At 31.6% G+C, this 19,748-nt stretch overlaps 1 protein-coding gene across 1 annotated transcript; it reads right to left on the bottom strand.

Moving 5' to 3' along the window:
- Positions 1-6,537: 6,537 nt before the first annotated feature.
- Positions 6,538-10,065, bottom strand: LOC124919690 (serine/threonine-protein kinase STY13-like). The gene is made up of 6 exons (XM_047460005.1): positions 9,415-10,065; positions 8,426-8,547; positions 8,085-8,293; positions 7,784-7,958; positions 7,562-7,696; positions 6,538-6,968 (listed from the first exon to the last, which is right to left on the bottom strand). Exons 1-6 carry the CDS (start codon positions 9,719-9,721, stop codon positions 6,756-6,758), a joined length of 1,161 nt encoding a protein of 386 aa, XP_047315961.1. The 5' UTR covers positions 9,722-10,065; the 3' UTR covers positions 6,538-6,755.
- Positions 10,066-19,748: the final 9,683 nt, after the last annotated feature.

Here is a 19,748-nt window from a genome sequence, read left to right on the forward strand (position 1 = left end):
CTGACCAAATAGGTTGATCTACAACATTTAACATTTCCCAAAATTTATCGCGTTCAATAGGTTTATCTACCGGAACATTAGATGAAGAGTTTGCACCTTCATTTTGTATTGGCGGATCATAACTAGCTGCAGCATTGAAAACCATTTTATGGTACGATTTCATGTCGTCAACACTAGAATTTGGTTCAACATTAATTTCATCCGAAAATTGTAAAAATTGAGTTGGTGCTTCCCCATGACATACCCACGTATGATAGTTCTCGATAAAACCACTACGATAAAGATGACTTCTACAAGTTTCTGAATCTTGAAATTTACGATTTCTGTATTTTCTACATGGGCACAAAATATTTCCTCCATTCATACCATTAGCATTGTGCATAGAAAAATGAATAAACTCTTCTACCCCTTTAATAAATTCGTTAGTTCATCCTCAACGATCTGACAAATTTTTGTTGTACATCCAAAGCCAATTTTTTCTCGTATTTTTCCGGCAAAATTATAATTGCCTAAAAATTTAATTGAAATTACCTTGGATAGACTCTCTTGAGAAACTTTTAACAATTAGTACAAATGAATCAAAAATAGTGATGGACATACCTGTATTATTCTAATAGCAGCTAAAGATTATTCATCAAACAAATACAAAATGATAAGCTTAGTTAAATTTCCAAATATTTAGAAGCCCTAGAATATAACCAAAATTTCAAATATGCAACATCAGAAACACGACACCTCTTATAAATTAGTTACTCATAATATTATAAGGCATCTTTGTTATGTATAGACTAACTCAACAAGTCTGGTCAATCATTGTTCAACCGCCATTATTGATTGATTAAAAGACAAAACTGAACTCTCATGCACTTATATCTGCTAACGGTTGAATATATTTATACAATATTGATGAAATAAAAAGGCTTGTTACATAGCTACTTAGTACCACATTACAAAACATTTTTTTTATTTCTGTAACATGTCTAGATCCAGATACAACAACGTTGGAACTAAACTTATTTAGGATTATGTATCTAGATCTGGATCCTACAAAAACATATTCATAAAGTGTTTCTAAATGGAGTCATGTTATATAACTACTTAGAACTTGAACAAACCTTGCGTTTCACTTTTGTCCAAAATGGCAGGGGGCACAAAGTGAAAGAACCTGTTGACAGAAAAACAAACTATTAAGGCTTGATTATTCAACATGTTAGTTAAATGGGTTTTCACTACAATAGTAAATTATGAATTGAAGAAGCCGGTGAAGAAGAATAACACACCTAAGAGAAGGCATTTGTATTTTAGCTTTTGAACCTGAACATGATGGTCATCTTCATAGTCCATTTTAATCTTGGAAGTTCTACAGAAGAATAGAGAATGAAATTCAAAACAAGATCCTTTACAATGTGATGAAAATAACCCCTCTAAAACCAAGAGATAGGGTTAACGATCTATTATCAAAAACGTTTTTTCAATACAGTTTCCATTCAAATTTAACAACCCGTTGTTATTCTCCTCTTGCTGGATCATTAGTCATTATATAATAGCCCCAAATTAGTACTACATTAGAAATTTGATGGGTTAGGAGATCCAAACCGGAGATAACAGAAGCACCGGGATTAGTTCCATTAAAAAAAAGTGGAAAAATCATTTCGAGAACCTAAAATCTTATCGATGGGTCTCAGAAGATAATGTACTATGAGACAAACCTAGAAAAAATTACCTGGTGTGCTTACTGATGTACAATAGAGAGAGGCGAATGAATGAATGAATACTGATACTAAGAATTAGATGAGAATGGTGCAGCCATTAAAGTGAAGACACGCCCATAATCTAAATATCTTGAATGAATGAATACAACTTTTTGTTGTAGTGTCTAAATGAGGATGAGAATGGCGCAGCCATTATAAATAAATGGGTTTCCCACTACATAAATTAACCAAGCATTCTATACCCACTACAGAAATATAGATGGTGTTGTTTCCATCTTCGTATTATTAGCTATCTCCCAATTCCAGACATGATGTTCCTTAAAACAACGTCTCTGGTCACATATAACTACTTCCCTACTATATCATACACCCGATAGGCTTCGCTCCCTCTTCGTATCCCACTAGTACCCCCAGTTTCAAGCGATTTGTGAGCTTGTGAATGCCCGTACCGAGATTCTTCACATGTGCTATGCAGCCAAAAGTCCTCAAATGGTGTATGTTAGTATTCCTCTTGTTCCAAGCCTCGTAAGGCGTCATGTCTTCAACACTCCTTGCCGGTGCACGGTTTAGGAGATATATAGTCTTCTTTACTACCTCTCTCTAGAACATACCCGGTACTTTCATTGACTTTATAAGACAACGTCCCATCTCTATTGTTATCTGTTACGCCTCTCTACGACGCCATTTTGTTGTGGTGAGTAGGAAACTGTAGTGTTGTGCTTAATTTCGTTCTCCTCGAAAAATTCTACGAATGCATTAGAATTGAACTCGACTCCTCGGTTGGATCAGAATACGAGCAATTTGCACTCGCGTTCTTCCTCTATTGTCGCTTTGATCTTCTTGAAGCAGCATAACGCTTTTTCCTTCGTTTTGAGCACCTCAAGCCACATATATTGACTACAAGAAAAAATATTATTTCCCACCATCGGTTGCTGGTGTGATCGGGCCACACAGATCGATGTGAACTAAATCTAGGGGGAGTTGTGCTCGATATGTAGTGGTTTGTGGAAACGGAGTCTTGTGTTGTTTTCCGAGCGCACAACCATCATAGAACTTCTCCACGTGCTCGATTTTTGAATACCACGTACTAACCCCTTGAATGAGAGATTTCGAAGAGCACTAAAATACAAATGACCAAAGCTCATGTCACAACCACACGACATCATCCTTTTGAGCCATTAGAATTGCAGTGCTGCGAGATTTGGTTTCAACGTGTAAAGTGATTACATGTTCGTTGAACCCGAGCGAGTATTTTGAATGAGTTCTTAAAGATGCAAAGTACCCCAATTTTTTTATGACAATCTTGCAGCCATTTTCGTCAAGTTGACCAAGTGAGAGGAGATTACTCTTTAGGCTTGGGATATAGAACACATAAGTCTATAGTGATACATTCAATCACCGCTATGCTCTTTCCGCCTATATTTACCACAAAATTGTCGTCGAACCGTACTTTACCTTTTACAGTTTCGTCAGGCGTTGTGAACACATTCTTGTCACTCGTCATGTGACTATTAGCTCCGGTGTCCAGGTATCACACGCAGTTAATGGTATCCCTGGGTACAACATTTTCTTCATTTAAAAATACCTCTTGTACATCGTCGTCGACTGATATTGTGGTACAAGCTATGAGTCTCGTCGTACCTTCGTCTTGAATTAATCAATCACCAAGATTAACTTTTTTTTTTTTAAGTTTTTTTTCTAGCAATGATTCTTTAACAAATAATTAATCTTAAATTTTTTTGTCTTTAGTTTAATTAGGAATTGGTATTAACATAATTCATTTCAACACATATAAATCGTTTTAATATTTTAATTATATATATATATATATATATAAACTAATACATAAAATATATTTAAATATAATAAATATGTAATATATTCAAATAATAAAACAAACTAAAAAAAATATTTAACTCTATATTTTGATATGTTTATAATAGTTAATACATATTTATTGTTTTAATATATAATGTTATTATAGATGTATATTTTTTATACAAATATTATAAAATAAATTTATTATTATTAAAACTTAATGTTATTGTTTAACCAAAAAAATAATTATATTCTTTTTAAAATATATTATTAATTAAAAATACTAAACTAAAAATAAATAAATAAAATTTTCATAAAAAAATTAATAAAAAAAACTTTGACAAATTAATCAAAATTATACAAAATAAAAAATAATTAATTGAGAGATGTTAATTTTTAAAGTGATTGAAAAATACATTTAAGACTTATTAATTATTATAGAAAAACAAAATTAGAGATTATATTATTTGAAAGAGTAATTTGAGAATGAATTCTAAAGTTTAGAGAAAAAGATATTAATTATCACGTATTTCTGTATTTAATTATTTATATATTAATTTTAAATATTTATATGATTTATGTCATATATATATATATATATATTATATAATTATTAGTGATTATCTTTTTTTTAAGTGTTAATATTTTTTTATCTTTATCTAGTGTTAAGTTGTATAATGTTAAATTATTTATGTCTTGATAATACTATAAAATTAATTATAACATTTAAATAAGTTTGGTTCAATATTCAAAAATTTATTACACATTATCCTATTTTGTTTTTAAAATTACTAATACTATAATCACAATTTTTTTTTATTTAATTATTTTTAATCTAGGAAGTTAGTATGCCCACGACCTACATTAAAAATAACAACTATGACAATAGTATTCGTAATTTCAAAAACAAAATAAGATAATGTGTAATATATCTTTGAATATTAAATAAAACTATTTATAAAATGTATAATTAGTTTTAGAAAACTCTATTCATATTTACTAACTAATTATGATTACAAAATTAAGATAAAACAACCTAATATATTATTAATTGACATTAAACAAATTAAATTATAAATATATTTCCATTAACATTTGACATTATATATATAATACCATTTAAACTACAAATATAATAAATAACCAAAATATGGGTATAATTAATTTTAAATAATAATTTTTATAGTGTTGGAATGAGCAAAATGATGAATGATGCTTTTGAAGTACTTGTACACAAATAATTTAATTAATATTTTGAAAAAGTAAGTTGTTTGTGAACATTGAAATAGTAGAGAGAAAACTAAAATAATTTTGTTCGAAAGAGAATACACAAATATAACATTTTATTTAGATATTAGTGACGCTCTTTTTTGTAGTTAGTACTTAGTGACGTCGTTTAGGATGATGCGACAATCACTTAGAATAAAAATAATAAAAAAATGAAAGAACTGAAATTTTGAATAAAACAAGTTTTAATTTTAGTTGCAACAACATTAATGGTTCTTATATAAAGGAAATTTCCACTTCATTTGAAAGGTCATTTGTGCATAAGAGGGAGAATTTCATATTGAGACAAATAATAATAAAATAAAACTTCACTTCATTTAGTTTTCAAATGTTTTTATAAGAACTTTGGATGATTATTTTTATTACACATGTTATATATAAAGTGCATCTTGATGTTAATAATGAAATATCAACTGATATGTTTGTAATTTTTGAATGAGTTGTTTAAACTATTATTGGTTTAATTATCTTAAATTTGTTGAGCTTAAATTAGAACTATGATTCAAGTGAGTCCCTTTCATTTTTTCATCTCGATAAGCCAACATATATTTTAGAAATTCTAAGTTTTATGGATTAAATTTTAATCATAATGTTAATAAGTGGATATTTTTGAGACAAATAATAAAAGAAAACTTCACTTCATTTATTTTTCAAATGTTTTTATAAGAACTTTGGTTGATTATTTTTTATCACACATTTTATATATAAAGTGGATCTTGATGTTGATAATGAAATATGAATGGATATGTTTATGATTTAACTATCTAAAATTTGTTGAGTTTATATCATAATTATAACAATCATTTTTTTCCATATGTGAATATATATTTTAGAAATTTTAAATTATATGTATTAAATTTTAATAAGAATGTTAATATATGCGATTATTTTTTTAGGAAAAATAATTTTAATTATATGAGTATATATTAAGAATTTATTATAATTATACCAAAAATATAAATAATTTAAATTGAAATCAACTTTGGCAAATAAATGAATTGACATGGAATTCACTATGAAATATATAATTGACCAAAAATAAAAATTGAAAATTGAAATTTCTTTCTTTCATATTAGTTCTAGTTTATCTATCTTTTGTGTACATGAAAATTTTGTCTGATATTTTTTTTATAAAATTAATTTTTCTTTATGTTTTTCGATTTTATGTGCAAGTTTTTGACTAGTTTGATTAAGGTTATTAAATTTTAAATTAATTATTTCAGAATTGAATTAAAGTCAATTAGAAAAATATATTTCAATTAACGCGGCCTTCCTTTCTCTTTTCATTTACGCAAGGGAGACAGGGACGAATCTATATTCAGCCCACCCCGAAAAATATATATATATATATATATATATATATATATATATATTTATATATATATATATATATTTTTTTTTTACGGTAAAAATATAAAATTACCCTTAATTTCTTTAAAAAAATTAATATAATTAATTATTTCTTAAAAAAAATAATAAAATTTTACTTTTATATAATTGATTTTTTCAAAATTTTCTCGTTATTATTATTTTAAGTCCAATTAAATTTTTTTTTTTCAAGCCACCCCTGTTCCATCCCTGAATAGAGACAAGACCTAGTCGTTACATATATCCGGAGAGATGTTTGTAATTTGTATCATCCAATGAAAGTTTAGGCCTAAGTATTATTATTGCCTTTAAGACGTGAGATATAACAAAATAGGAATCACAGTTGAGTAAATAACCAAAAGAGAATTTTATTTTTATTATTTGGACAGAGATACAATCAGAATTGTTGATATTCCTTGAGCTATCTCAACTTCAAAAGTGCCCAAAACAATAATAATCACACTTCCCCACCACAATCTATTGTACACATGTGGATGGGCTGATAAAGGATTAACAAATATTAGTTATACAACAACAATAATAATAATAATAGTTTCTTAATCAGAACAATCAAGGTCCACGACGACTGCTAAAACAGAAAAAACAGGCACTAGATTTTCCACCACCAGGAATCATGCCACCACCCTTGCTCGTGTCTATTGCTTCCAACAATTGCACAACTTCGTCCATCTCCAGCCTTTTGTCAGGGCTTGCGTCCCAACATTTCCTCATGATGCTTGCAAATGAACTTGGGCAACATCGAGGTATTTCTGGCCGTAGATTCTAGTACAGAATAAAAAGAATGAGTTACAAGGGAATCTTTTTCCGAACAATTTGACATGGGAATTTATTCAAAAACACTTATCCAACTAAGTTTATGCACCCGCTCACATGTAGGAAGAGCTTTGAACTTAAAGACTAAGGTATATCATGTTCTATTAAAGTGAAATGTAGATATTACTAATAAACTATTGTAGTACATAGTTATTTTATCATTTGGTAGTTATTTTCTGGTTATGATTATTTAGTAAAAACAAATAGACTTTCTTGTCTCTCTCCCTGCTGGGATTTTTCTCTTTAATCTCTTTCTAAATGGAAACTATTCTTCTATACATGAATTGATATAGTATCAGAATCCCACTAAAAACATTTTGATTGAAGTGGGGGTAGGCAAAAAGTTTTACTAACCTCTTCAAGGAAAAAAAAACACCCATAAGTATATAAGAAAAATGTTTCTAAACATAACTTCATTTTGTTTGAAGGTGTTTCCAAATGGGATGAGTTTCAAATTTGAATCGGGTATTCTTTCTTCTTGGGCATGGAGATGGAAAAATAACTAAAACTAGAACAACAAGAACAGTAGTACTATGTCCTACCTGTCTAACCACCGCAGAAGATACTTCAGCAAAGCTAAGGTCAGGATAAGGCATGTCACAGCAATAAATTTCCCAAAGACAAATTCCAAAGCTATAGACATCGCACTTATGATTGTAAGGCTTTCCATCAAGCACCTACAAAACATATCAAGCCACATTTTATTTTTATATATGGATGAATTATTTAAAAACAAAATGCAAATTAATAATTCTTTTAAAAACCTCTGGTGCCATATAGCCAAGTGTACCGGTTTCGCCAGTCATGTCCCTCGGGTTTTGAGCCTCAACTCGTGCAACGCCAAAATCAGCTATTTTAAGTGTTCTCTGGGAATCAAGCAACATGTTCTCTGTCTTAACGTCGCGATGCACTATCTTCTTAGAATGAAGATAGTTCAAACTGCAGAATGAAAAAATAATAATAATAAAAGGCATGCAAATATGTCAAACACGAGCCAGTGCGAAAGACTTAAACAAGAATATTGGAGAAAATTGTTGAAAAAAACAGATAAATCCTGATTCTCACCCTCTAGAGAGGTCCAAAGCGAGTTGAATGACAGTTTTGAAGGGAAGCTTCTTTCTAGAATTCCTTATTAAGTATTTCTTCAATGTTCCACCAGGAAGGTACTCCACTACAACACAACAAGCTCTTGAAGGAAGAGTATTATTAACATCATTCGAAGTGTTGTTCGAAGGGATCTTAAGATTTGATGTACCCATTGAAGCGCCAACAAACTGTAATATAACATACACTATTGTATTAAGTAAACAGCAAGCAGAGAAATAAATTCTGTTTAATGAAGCTGTAAACTCATAGTAGAATACAAGAATGATTATCAAAAGGGAAACCAATGGCACATTAAATACCTTTGTCACATTTGGATGATCGAGCTTATGCCAAACAGCAACCTCTTGACGAAATGATGCACGGAGAGCTACAGTTTCAGCAGCAGTGGCGATACCATCCTCTCCCCAATCCAATACCTTCACTGTAGTGTTAGGAAAATAGTTAGATAACTGATGAGAAAAGGTTGGGATGGTGAAAAAGGAATTGGAATACAAACAGTCCAGAAAAAAGATTGACTTTTTTTTACAATGGATGTTGACACATTTGGATTGTTTTATACTTTTTGAAAAACTGGGTTGTTTTGTTGTACACTTTGTATCAAATGAAATAAGAAAATTACACTATAAAAGTTGGATGATGATCTAGAAAATAAATTGTATAATCTCCTACCAAATGATATTTAATTCCTTTTATCTTCGGCAATTTTCCAATGGAATCGTGATTGTGACAAAGATATTGACAAAAGACCAGTTCCCAAATAAGCTCAGATTATCAGATTCCCATAACTTCTAGCAGTGAAATTAAGAAACCATGGAAAGCAAGCTAGGAGAAGATAATTCCAGACAATGAAGGAAAAAAAAAAGATGAAGACCTTGGACAATGGTTTTGGCAATCGATCTATCTAAAGCCCCTTTTCTAAATCTTGATCCAAGACAATCCAACACATTTCACAACATCCGGTGCGACAATCTACACCAATCTCATTAATTTGGAGATGAAAGCATCTCATAATCATTATCTACATGAGAAAGTCCATAAATATTGATGAAATAATGAAAATCCCAAAACTTACAATTAGCTAAAAGATGCACAGAATTAGTATTGCCTCATTTGCAATCCAAGTTAACACTAGCTATTGTCATGGTGAGATTCTTATAACTTCTGATATCATGTATATCAATCAATATGTAAACTCAATCGCCAGGAACATCAGCAAAGTAAAGGAACTAATAGCAGAACAATTTATTAACCAAGGAACTAACTTGAATGGCTGGCTATGTAGAATTACCTGCAACCTCTTGACCATCATAAACTCCACGGTAGACAGTTCCATAAGTTCCATGGGCGATAACATATTTGATATTCAATTTAGCCAATTCAATTTCCCACTCCTCTTTCTTTGTTGGAACTTCCCTATCTTTAGTCCAAACACGGCTCAAGTGTTTATCCAACTGTATATCCCAATTCTTGAAATCAATCTTATCAGCTCTCATAAAAGTCTCCTTGTTAACGAAGTTCCCAGCATCCATCGCTTCCAGCTGAATATTTGAATTCTCTCCTCCTTCTCCTTCCTTCAAATCCATCTCCATGGACATGAACAAGGAAACACAGAACTGCTTGCAAATCTCAGTCAGTTCCGACAAAAACTAAAAGTAATTCAGCGCGTTAAGGAATTATCTGTAACGAAAACCCTAGAACAAAGGGTATTGACCTGACAAATTCAAAAGTATGACGGCAAAATTTAAGAATTAGAGCTTGTAGAGAAGTAGAATGAAAACAAATCTGATCGATGATCGAGAGGAAGAGTGAAAATGGAGCAAATTCAGAATGGAGAGGATGACGTCAGAGTTGAATTTGAGAGAGCTGTTGGTGAAGATTGAAGGAGATAGAAAGAAGAAAGATTCAGTGGACAGATGGAAGAATATATAGATGTAATTGTGGAGAGAGAATTATTGGAGGTTTCCCACCATATTGTCTCATGGCCTACTTCTCTTCTGCATCTAAATAGGAAAACACTTTAATAAGTTTAAACTTTAAACCCTCCTCAGAAAGAAATAAATAGCAGAATTCATCTCATCTTTATCTCAACCGATTTACCTACCTCTGCATTTAACAACTTGTCAATAATATAGTAAAAAATCTGAAAGGAAAAGACTTAAATTATTTACTATTTTTTTTGAAATTACTGTTTTAAATAATTTAAACATATAAGACTTTAATAAATAATAATATTTTGGGGCTGCACTTAGTCTCAATATATCAATATAAATTTACAGAAATAATTGAGAGAGAATTTATGTGAGGAATGACAAATAGAATTTAGGTGAGGAATGACGGATAGAATTTATGTGAGGAATGACGTAGAATTGAAAAATTAATAAATTTTCTATCTCTTTTCTTTCTTCTCTCTTCTATCTTTCTTCATATTTAACATTTTTCTAACCCCTATTTGATACATACCTCTTAATTTTGATACTCTGCTGTACTATTTGATATTATTTTAATACTCATTTGATACATTATTTGACACTCATATTTTAACACTTAATTTTGATACTCTGCTGCACCATTTGATATTATTTTAACACTCATTTGATACCTTGTTTGACACTCTGTTGTGGATAGTCTAATGTTATTCCCTTCTTAGTTTATCTTTCAAATTCTCTCTACTATCACTCTGTTAAAAATTAGGAACAGGGTAATACAACATAAATAATTGTATTACAATTATATTAAAAATATTTTTATATATTATAAAAAATAATTATATTAGACATTGTAATTATATATATATATATATATATTAAGAAAATGATAGCAAAATTACAATAATTGGAGATGTGAGGATGATTATGACTTATTAAGAATGAAATTCAATTTTTCTTTTATTTTGTCTCACTTATTTTTATTAATATTTCTCTTTTTATATAATTTGTTTATTTATTTTTATATTTATTTTTGAAAGTAATAAAAGCGATTGAATAAATTAAATAATAAAATATATAAATATGTTTTAAAATATATTATATTTCTTAGAATTAAAAAGGATAATGAATTAATAAAATAAAATATGTTGGAATTTTTAGGGTCACTTGTATAATAAATAATTGTGCATATGTCATATTTAATATAAGTCAAAATAATGTGATCTAATGTGAAATTAAGTTTATGGCTTATGGGTGTATTTGTCATGAATATAAAGTGAGGGTACCTAAGTCACATTTCTAATTTTATGAAGGGCTAAATTAGAAATTGTCAAACCATAATAACTAACTTTATTGTTGGTTATATGTAATGGTAATGGTCCCCATTTGAAGTAACGTCAATTCTCCTTTGCGTCCCCATAAACTGAGAGAGAAATCTATTGACTTACTCATCAAATGGAAGAACCATTCCATATAAGGAAAGTTTAAGGAAAGAATCATTCAATCCATGCAAAGTTAATGAAAGAGAAGATTCATTATTCATGCGATTAATTAAGGTACGCTTAGGCCGCATTCAAGATTTTAATTTCTCACACATTAAATTATGATCTAATTAGGATAATTCTAACAATTGGTGTCAGAGCCATCCTAATTTAATTATGTGAGAAGATTTTATATCATTCTGTTTAAGATATATATGCATGAATTTATGATAATTTCAAATAATATATATATTGACAATTTTAAATCACATCAATAATATTATTAAGAATAAATATATTGATTTTGATAATATTATTAAGAATATATATATTTTAGATATGAAATTTTAAATCGGATTATATATATATATATATATATATATATATATTTCATTAATATTAATATATCTTTAAATTAAGATCAATTAAGGATATATCATGAAGATTGATGCGAGATATTTGAATTATCCCATAAGATCCCTAGATTTAGGAATATTTAGTTTTCGGATTATATATATTGGTTTTGATAATTTTAAATTACTAGGAATATATATTGATTCTGTCAATCAATTTGATGAAGAATATATATATATAGATTTGAAAATTTTAATCTAAAAGATATATATATATATATATATATTTATTTATTTATTTATCTTTCAAGATTTATATATTCTGAATTAAAATTAAATTTTATGAAGTCTATCATAAAAATATTGAAAATTGATGATAGATTAAGGGATATTTGAATTTAATACCATGATTAAGATAAGATCATGAAATGAATATTTGAATTTTTTCTCATGATTTCAAAATATATAGATAATTGAATTTTTGATAATACGGAATAATTGAGTACGAAATATAAAGATTTATCCTAAATTTATGGATATTTAGAAAATTTATGGATATTTAGATGATATTTAGATTCTATCGGTTAAACGGTTAAATTTATAGATTTATGAATATTTTAAAATTCTTCAAATATTTATGAACGGTTAAATGATGTTATTTAATAATGTTTACCAAATTTATGGATAATTAGATTCTCGTTTAGATTTTCTTGTTAAAGTTGTTTAAGGAGGAATTATCTGTTTTAAAGTTTAGATTTTCTCGTTAAATGAGGAATTATCTGTTTTAAATTGACAGTTAATATTGGTTTAGATTTTCTCGTTAAAGAGAGAAATTCTCTGTTTTAATTTAGATTTTATTGTTAAAGTGAGAAATTCTCTGTTTTAAAGTGACCGTTTTAAATTGACGGTTGATATTTGTTGTTAAGAGATTAAATAATATATAATATATATTATAAATCAAGAGAATTAAGTAATAATATTTAAGGTTATATATATATATATATATATATATATATATATATATATATATAAATCAATATATAATAAAATTTTAATTATATCCTTTATTTTAGGATTAAAAGATTAAAGTTAATGATTATTAATAAATTAATTAATAATTGGATTTAGGCTAATATTTAAAATTTGGTCAAATAAATCTTGAAAATTTATTATTTAATTTAATTAATATAAGATATTACAAATTTTAAATTAATTAAGGTAAGATTTGGCCTACGGTATAATTTTATTTTTTTATAATAAAATAAATTATATGTTTCTTTGGAAAATCATATATTATTGATTTTAGTTATATACAATAATATGACATTTAAATTTAAAATAATGATATTATTGTTCATTATTTGGATTGTATTGATTGATATAAATAATCACCAAAGTGACAATGTTTGTTGAAATTAATTCAAGACAATTTTGAATGGTAGTATTGTGTAATTCATGTGATTATATTATTTGGCCCAAAGGCTGATAATTAATTGACATAATTGCATTAATACTTGTGATGATAAACATGTAATAATTATAATGTCTTATTTATGTGAATAATTAATCTATCCAAAGATGAATTGATTATTTGACATGTCTTATTATTAATGTTTGATCATTACATCAAAATACTATTAGCAATTAATATTACTGTCCAAAGACTTGATATTAATGTTGCATTAAGTATTTTGAGATGGGATAAATCATTATTTGAATTTAATTGTTACTTAAGTTTATAAATGTGAGCAACTATTTTATTAAATATTTTAAGTGATTAAGGGCTATAATTTTTTTTATTATGTCAAGATAAAGATATTTTTTTTTTAGACGAAACTGCAATATTTTTTTTGAGGATATTGAGTTTGAGGGGAGAAATGATTGTGTCTTTAAAAATGATTTAGATCAATAATTCCTATTGTGGAAGATTTGATTTATATCTCAAGTGTTTTTGACATTGATAAGGATTTTATTGATATTGATGATAATGTTCAAAAATCAAGAGTAACAAGACAATATTGATCAAATTCATTAAGTACAAACTCAACAACCTCAAAATCAAGTGTCTTTATGATAATCCAGTTTAATTGAATTACTCTTTAAGGACAATTTATAGTACTCGTTGCATATTTTGATATGGAGCTTCACCATAATAGATGTTAAGGGGGTTTTTCAATAGAGACATTGAAAAACAATTTAATGCAATGAGAAAACTTTGTGTTGAGAAACCAAATTAATATGGTTTGCAAATTAAAGACTTAAAAAAGCGTCTTTTTAGTGATACCACAAATTTAACAAAATAACAATTCTCTCTTTTGGTTTTGAGGTGAATTTAATTAATTATTTGTGTATCACAAATTCAGTGAGAGTAAACGTCTATTTATGGTTTTATATATGGGTGACATTTTGTTTGTCACAAATTTTACTTGACATTAAGTAGCTAATACTTACGAGATATTTGAAAAGAACTAAAAAATAAATGCTCATATATAGAAAGTCGGAAAGTCTTGAGATCATTGAGTATTCTGACTCCGATATTACGGGATGCCAAAATAGTATGAAATCTACTTCGGATAATATTTTTCGCTAGCTGGTTTTATCATTTCTTGAAGAAGTGTCAAACAAACACTTATGGCATCATCCACTATTACAGCGAAATTTATGACATATTACTAGGCATCAAATTAAGTGATATTGACATCAAGTTTCTTGTTATGAAAGAAATGATACAAAGTGAATAGATTTCTATAAAATATTTATGTACAAACTCGGTGGTTATAAACTCATTGACAATGAGTTTATCGCCTAATGTCTTTCATGAGAATATTGCTCATATGAGTATTGTAGAGATCGACAATCTCTAACTTCAGTGGGAGTTTGTAATTTGGTTGTCTTTCAGTTTAGTTATTTTATAGATATTTATAAAATTTTTATTCTGATCAGAACTTAAGTATTATTCAGTTCATTACACTTTTAAGTAGGACCAGTTGAAAATTGACATGAAAAGATCACCTTGCATGAAATTTCCATTCCTCACATTCATGATTATTAGTATATTGTATATATCTTGTTACCTTGTTTAGATTCCTAGATTAGTGGGTTACCTTGTTTAGATTCCTAGATTAGTGGTTTACCTTATTAAGAGTCTTTTGACTAGTATATATTGTAACATTGTTTATCAATAATAACCATGGGATTAATCTCTATCATGGTATCAGAGTAAAGATCCTCTCAAGATCATCAATCGAATTTTTTTTTCTCTTCCTCCCACCTTGCTGCCTCACGCACAAACTTCTAATGTCTGTCCCACCTACTAATTCAGACTCCTCCTCCAATCAAAGTCAGACGCCCACCACCATGTCTGTTTCTCAATACCACTCTGCTTTCTCTGTTAACAATCTCCGCTCCATAATTCCTATCACCCTAGAGATGGGTAGCGAGGAATATCTCTCTTGGGCAGACCTTCTCGAAAACCACTGCTTGATTCACAATGTTTACGAACATCTCAAACCAAAAACTCCCAATGCCTCCGAAACACCTTCAACATCTTCCGAGACCGACTCTCTTCTGTGGAAACGCCTTGACGCCCTTGTCAAGCAATGGATATTTGGAACAATATCCAAGGATCTACTAAACACGATCCAAAAACCTGGTATGACGGCTGCTCAGGCTTGGGAACGTTTAGCAAATATATTTCAAGATAACACAGGTTCTCGCGCTATGTATCTTGAAAATAGGTTTTCTCAAATTCGTCTCAATGATTTCCCAAACATGAGTGCTTATTGCACTGAATTGAAGATGATTGCGGATCAACTTGCTAATGTTGATTGCCCCGTTTCTGAAAATCGACTGGTGTTGCGTCTACTTGGGGGTTTGAATGAAAACTACGAAACAATCGCCACCATAATAGGTCAAAAGAAGCCTCTCCCATCTTTCTACGATGCTAGATCTGATTTGCTCCTTGTTGAAACAAGGAAGGATGAATTCGTCCACACAAACACCTCTTTTATTGCCTCGGACGATCGTAGCCAAGGCCGCGGAAACAACTCTAGCCAATCAGCCCGTGCTACCGGCCAGCAGCAGCAGCAGGGCACCTCTAGCACGCAGGAACAGGCCGGCCAGGGCCGAGGACGCAGCCAGCGCGGCAGAGGACGCGGTCGCAACACCAGCCGCACATACCACCAGCAGCAGCAATTCTGGGCACCTCCTGGCCAACAGCAATGGGCACAGTGGGCGCCTGCGGGCTGGACAGCACCCCCTTGTCCCTACCCGACACAACAGATCTGGCCGCAGCAGCAAAGCGCCCCCTGGCACGCATCTGGTCAACAGCAACAAGGCGCCTCCTGGCGCGGTTCTGGCTATCAGCAGCAACACACTCGGACAGCAGGAGCAGGCGTACTCGGTTCTCGGCCACAGCAGGCCTACATGGCTGAGACGAGCCAGCAGCAGCCCCAAAGTTACGTTGCAACCGATATCAATCAGGCGATGCACACTTTATCCCTTACTCCGCCTGACGATACTTGGTACATGGATTCGGGAGCAACTTCACACATGACACCCAACTCAGGTAGTCTCTCGCCTTATTCTAATTTAAATTGTGTTAAAAATATCATTGTTGGGAGTGGACAGGAAATCCCGATTCGCGGTATTGGTAAAACTAACTTAAAACCACCCTTACCACCCTTACTTCTGAACAATGTTCTACATGCTCCCAAACTCATTAAAAATCTTATATCTATTCGTCGGTTTACTCGTGATAACAACGTCTCTGTAGAATTTGACTCACTTGGTTTTTCTGTAAAGGATTTCCAGACGGGGAAGGTTATCATGAGGAACAATAGCTCGGGGGATCTCTACCCACTCTCTCTGTCGAGCCAAAGCCAAAAAACCCCAACTAATTCTTCGTTTACTGCAATTTCGTCAAATTTATGGCATAATAGATTAGGACACCCCGGTGTCGATATTTTGCATTCTCTCAATAAATCAAATTCTATTTCTTGTAAGCCCGTTTTAGGGTCTAAACTCTGTGAGTCTTGCATCTTTGGTAAACAAGTTAAGTTACCATTTACCAATTCTGTCTCTTATACTACTTCCCCATTCGATATTATTCATAGTGATTTGTGGACGTCGCCTGTGCTAAGTACAAATGGACATAAATACTATATTCTGTTTCTTGATGATTACACAAATTTCCTTTGGACTTTTCCAATTGGAAACAAATCCCAAGTATTCTCCGTCTTCTCTACACTTCAAAATCAAATTCAAACACAATTTCAAAAGCCCATTAAAACAATCCAATGTGACAACGGAACTGAATATAACAACAGTCAATTTCGTACATTTTGTGACAAAAATGGTCTACAATTTCGCCTCTCTTGCCCCTATACTTCTCCTCAAAATGGTAAAGCAGAAAGAAAAATACGCACCATAAATAACATGATTCGAACATTGCTTACTCATGCTTCTCTCCCGTTAAATTTTTGGCATCACGCCCTCGAAATGACCACTTATCTCCTAAATATTCTTCCAAATAAACAAATTCGAAATTTCTCACCCACTCAACTTCTATATAACCGAACTCCTTCTTACTCTCACCTAAAAATTTTCGGTTGTCTTTGCTATCCTCTTCTTCCTCCAACCACTATTCACAAACTTCATAAACGCTCTACCCCTTGTGTCTTTTTAGGATACCCCTCTAATCATCGCGGCTACAAATGCTACGACCCAGCCTCAAAAAGATTTATCATCTCTCGTCACGTCATTTTTGACGAAACAAAATTTCCCTTTTCTCTTGTCCAAAACCCAAACTCAACTCACCCATCTCAATCCGAACCAATAACCATCCCAATACACATCCAAACCCCGCCCATCACCGAGTCCATTTCCCCACCAAACAACACTCCATTACCGAGCCCATTATCAACTCAACACACTCCACCAAACCCACCATCACCCATCACCACTTCACCAGGCCCAAACCCAAACACGACCAGCCCGTCCACAAGACCAAACCGTCCAAATCATTCACCAACCATCATCAATCCAACTCGGACAATACGAACCCGCGCAATGGATGGGATTGTCTGTCCAAAACGCATTTTCAATCTAAACACACTCACATCTCCATCGCCTATTCCCAAAAACCCAAAGTTAGCTTTATCAGACCCGAATTGGAAAGCCGCCATGGACGATGAGTTTAACGCTTTAATTAGTAATAAGACTTGGGACTTGGTTCCGCGTCCTCAGGGTGTTGATATTATACGATGCATGTGGATTTTTAAGCATAAAACTAACTCTGACGGCTCTTTTGAGAGGCATAAAGCCCGTCTTGTTGGTGATGGCAGGTCTCAGCAGATTGGAATCAATTGTGAAGAAACCTTTAGTCCTGTTGTCAAACCAGCCACCATACGAACTGTTCTGAGCATTGCTTTATCGAAGTCTTGGTCCATTCACCAAATGGACGTCAAGAATGCATTTTTACATGGTAATCTCAACGAAACAGTTTACATGCATCAGCCTTTCGGTTTTAGAGACAAAATCTTTCCCGACCATGTTTGTTTATTGCGCAAATCTTTATACGGCTTAAAACAAGCTCCTCGTGCTTGGTATCAAAGGTTTGCAGATTTTGTCTCTACAATCGGTTTTACACACAGCACGACTGATCATTCGCTTTTTATCTATCAACATGGGTCCGAAATTGCCTATCTACTCTTGTATGTTGATGACATTATCATTACGACTTCGTCTGATCAGTTACGTCAGACTCTCATGAAAAGCTTAGGCGCAGAATTTGCTATGAAGGATTTAGGTAAATTAAGCTATTTCTTGGGAGTTGCTGTATCGTATACTAAGGATGGACTTTGTCTTAGTCAGAAGAAATATGCTGAAGAAATTATTGATCGTGCTGGAATGTCTACTTGCAAATCAACACAAACGCCGGTCGATACAAATGGCAAACTTGGAAAATCAACTAGTCCACCAGTCTCTGACCCCACTCATTACAGAAGTTTAGCCGGAGCACTACAGTATCTTACTTTCACACGTCCTGATATTTCATATGCAGTCCAGCAAATTTGCCTCCACATGCATGATCCGAAAGAGGCTCACTTGGCTGCCTTACACAGAATCATTCGATACTTACAGGGTACAAAGCACTATGGCCTTCATCTTTACAAATCCTCACTGTCTACACTCGTTTCATATACTGATGCAGACTGGGGAGGATGTCCAGATACCCGTCGCTCTACATCTGGCTATTGCGTCTTCCTAGGCGATAATCTTCTGTCTTGGTCGTCAAAACGGCAATCCACACTTTCTCGTTCTAGTGCTGAAGCTGAATATAGAGGAGTTGCCAATGTTGTCTCCGAATCCTGTTGGCTTCGCAATTTATTGTTAGAACTTCGTATCTCATTGGACAAAGCCACACTGGTCTACTGCGACAACATAAGTGCGATTTATCTCTCCCAAAATCCGGTCCAACATCAACGTACCAAACACATCGAAATGGACATACACTTTGTAAGGGAAAAAGTAGATAGAGGTAAAGTTCGCATTCTTCATATGCCTTCTCGTTTTCAAATCGCTGACATATTCACCAAAGGACTTCCGCGCATACTATTTGAAGATTTCAGAGACAGTCTCAGCGTCCGAGAATCTCCCGTTTCGACTGCGGGGGTGTATTAGTATATTGTATATATCTTGTTACCTTGTTTAGATTCCTAGATTAGTGGGTTACCTTGTTTAGATTCCTAGATTAGTGGTTTACCTTATTAAGAGTCTTTTGACTAGTATATATTGTAACATTGTTTATCAATAATAACCATGGGATTAATCTCTATCAATGATATGATTTGTCAATTAATT

Source organism: Impatiens glandulifera, chromosome 1 (genome assembly GCF_907164915.1).
Source record: "Impatiens glandulifera chromosome 1, dImpGla2.1, whole genome shotgun sequence".
Taxonomy (NCBI): domain Eukaryota; kingdom Viridiplantae; phylum Streptophyta; class Magnoliopsida; order Ericales; family Balsaminaceae; genus Impatiens; species Impatiens glandulifera.

Excerpts from the sequence above, each read along its gene's own strand:
- LOC124919690 (XM_047460005.1), bottom strand. The coding sequence starts at position 9,721 with ATGTCCATGGAGATGGATTTGAAGGAAGGAGAAGGAGGAGAGAATTCA. Across the intron at positions 7,697-7,783 it reads TTGGCTATATGGCACCAGAG|GTGCTTGATGGAAAGCCTTA; the intron begins GTTTTTAAAAGA and ends TATGTTTTGTAG. Across the intron at positions 6,969-7,561 it reads CTTCTGCGGTGGTTAGACAG|AATCTACGGCCAGAAATACC; the intron begins GTAGGACATAGT and ends ATTCTGTACTAG.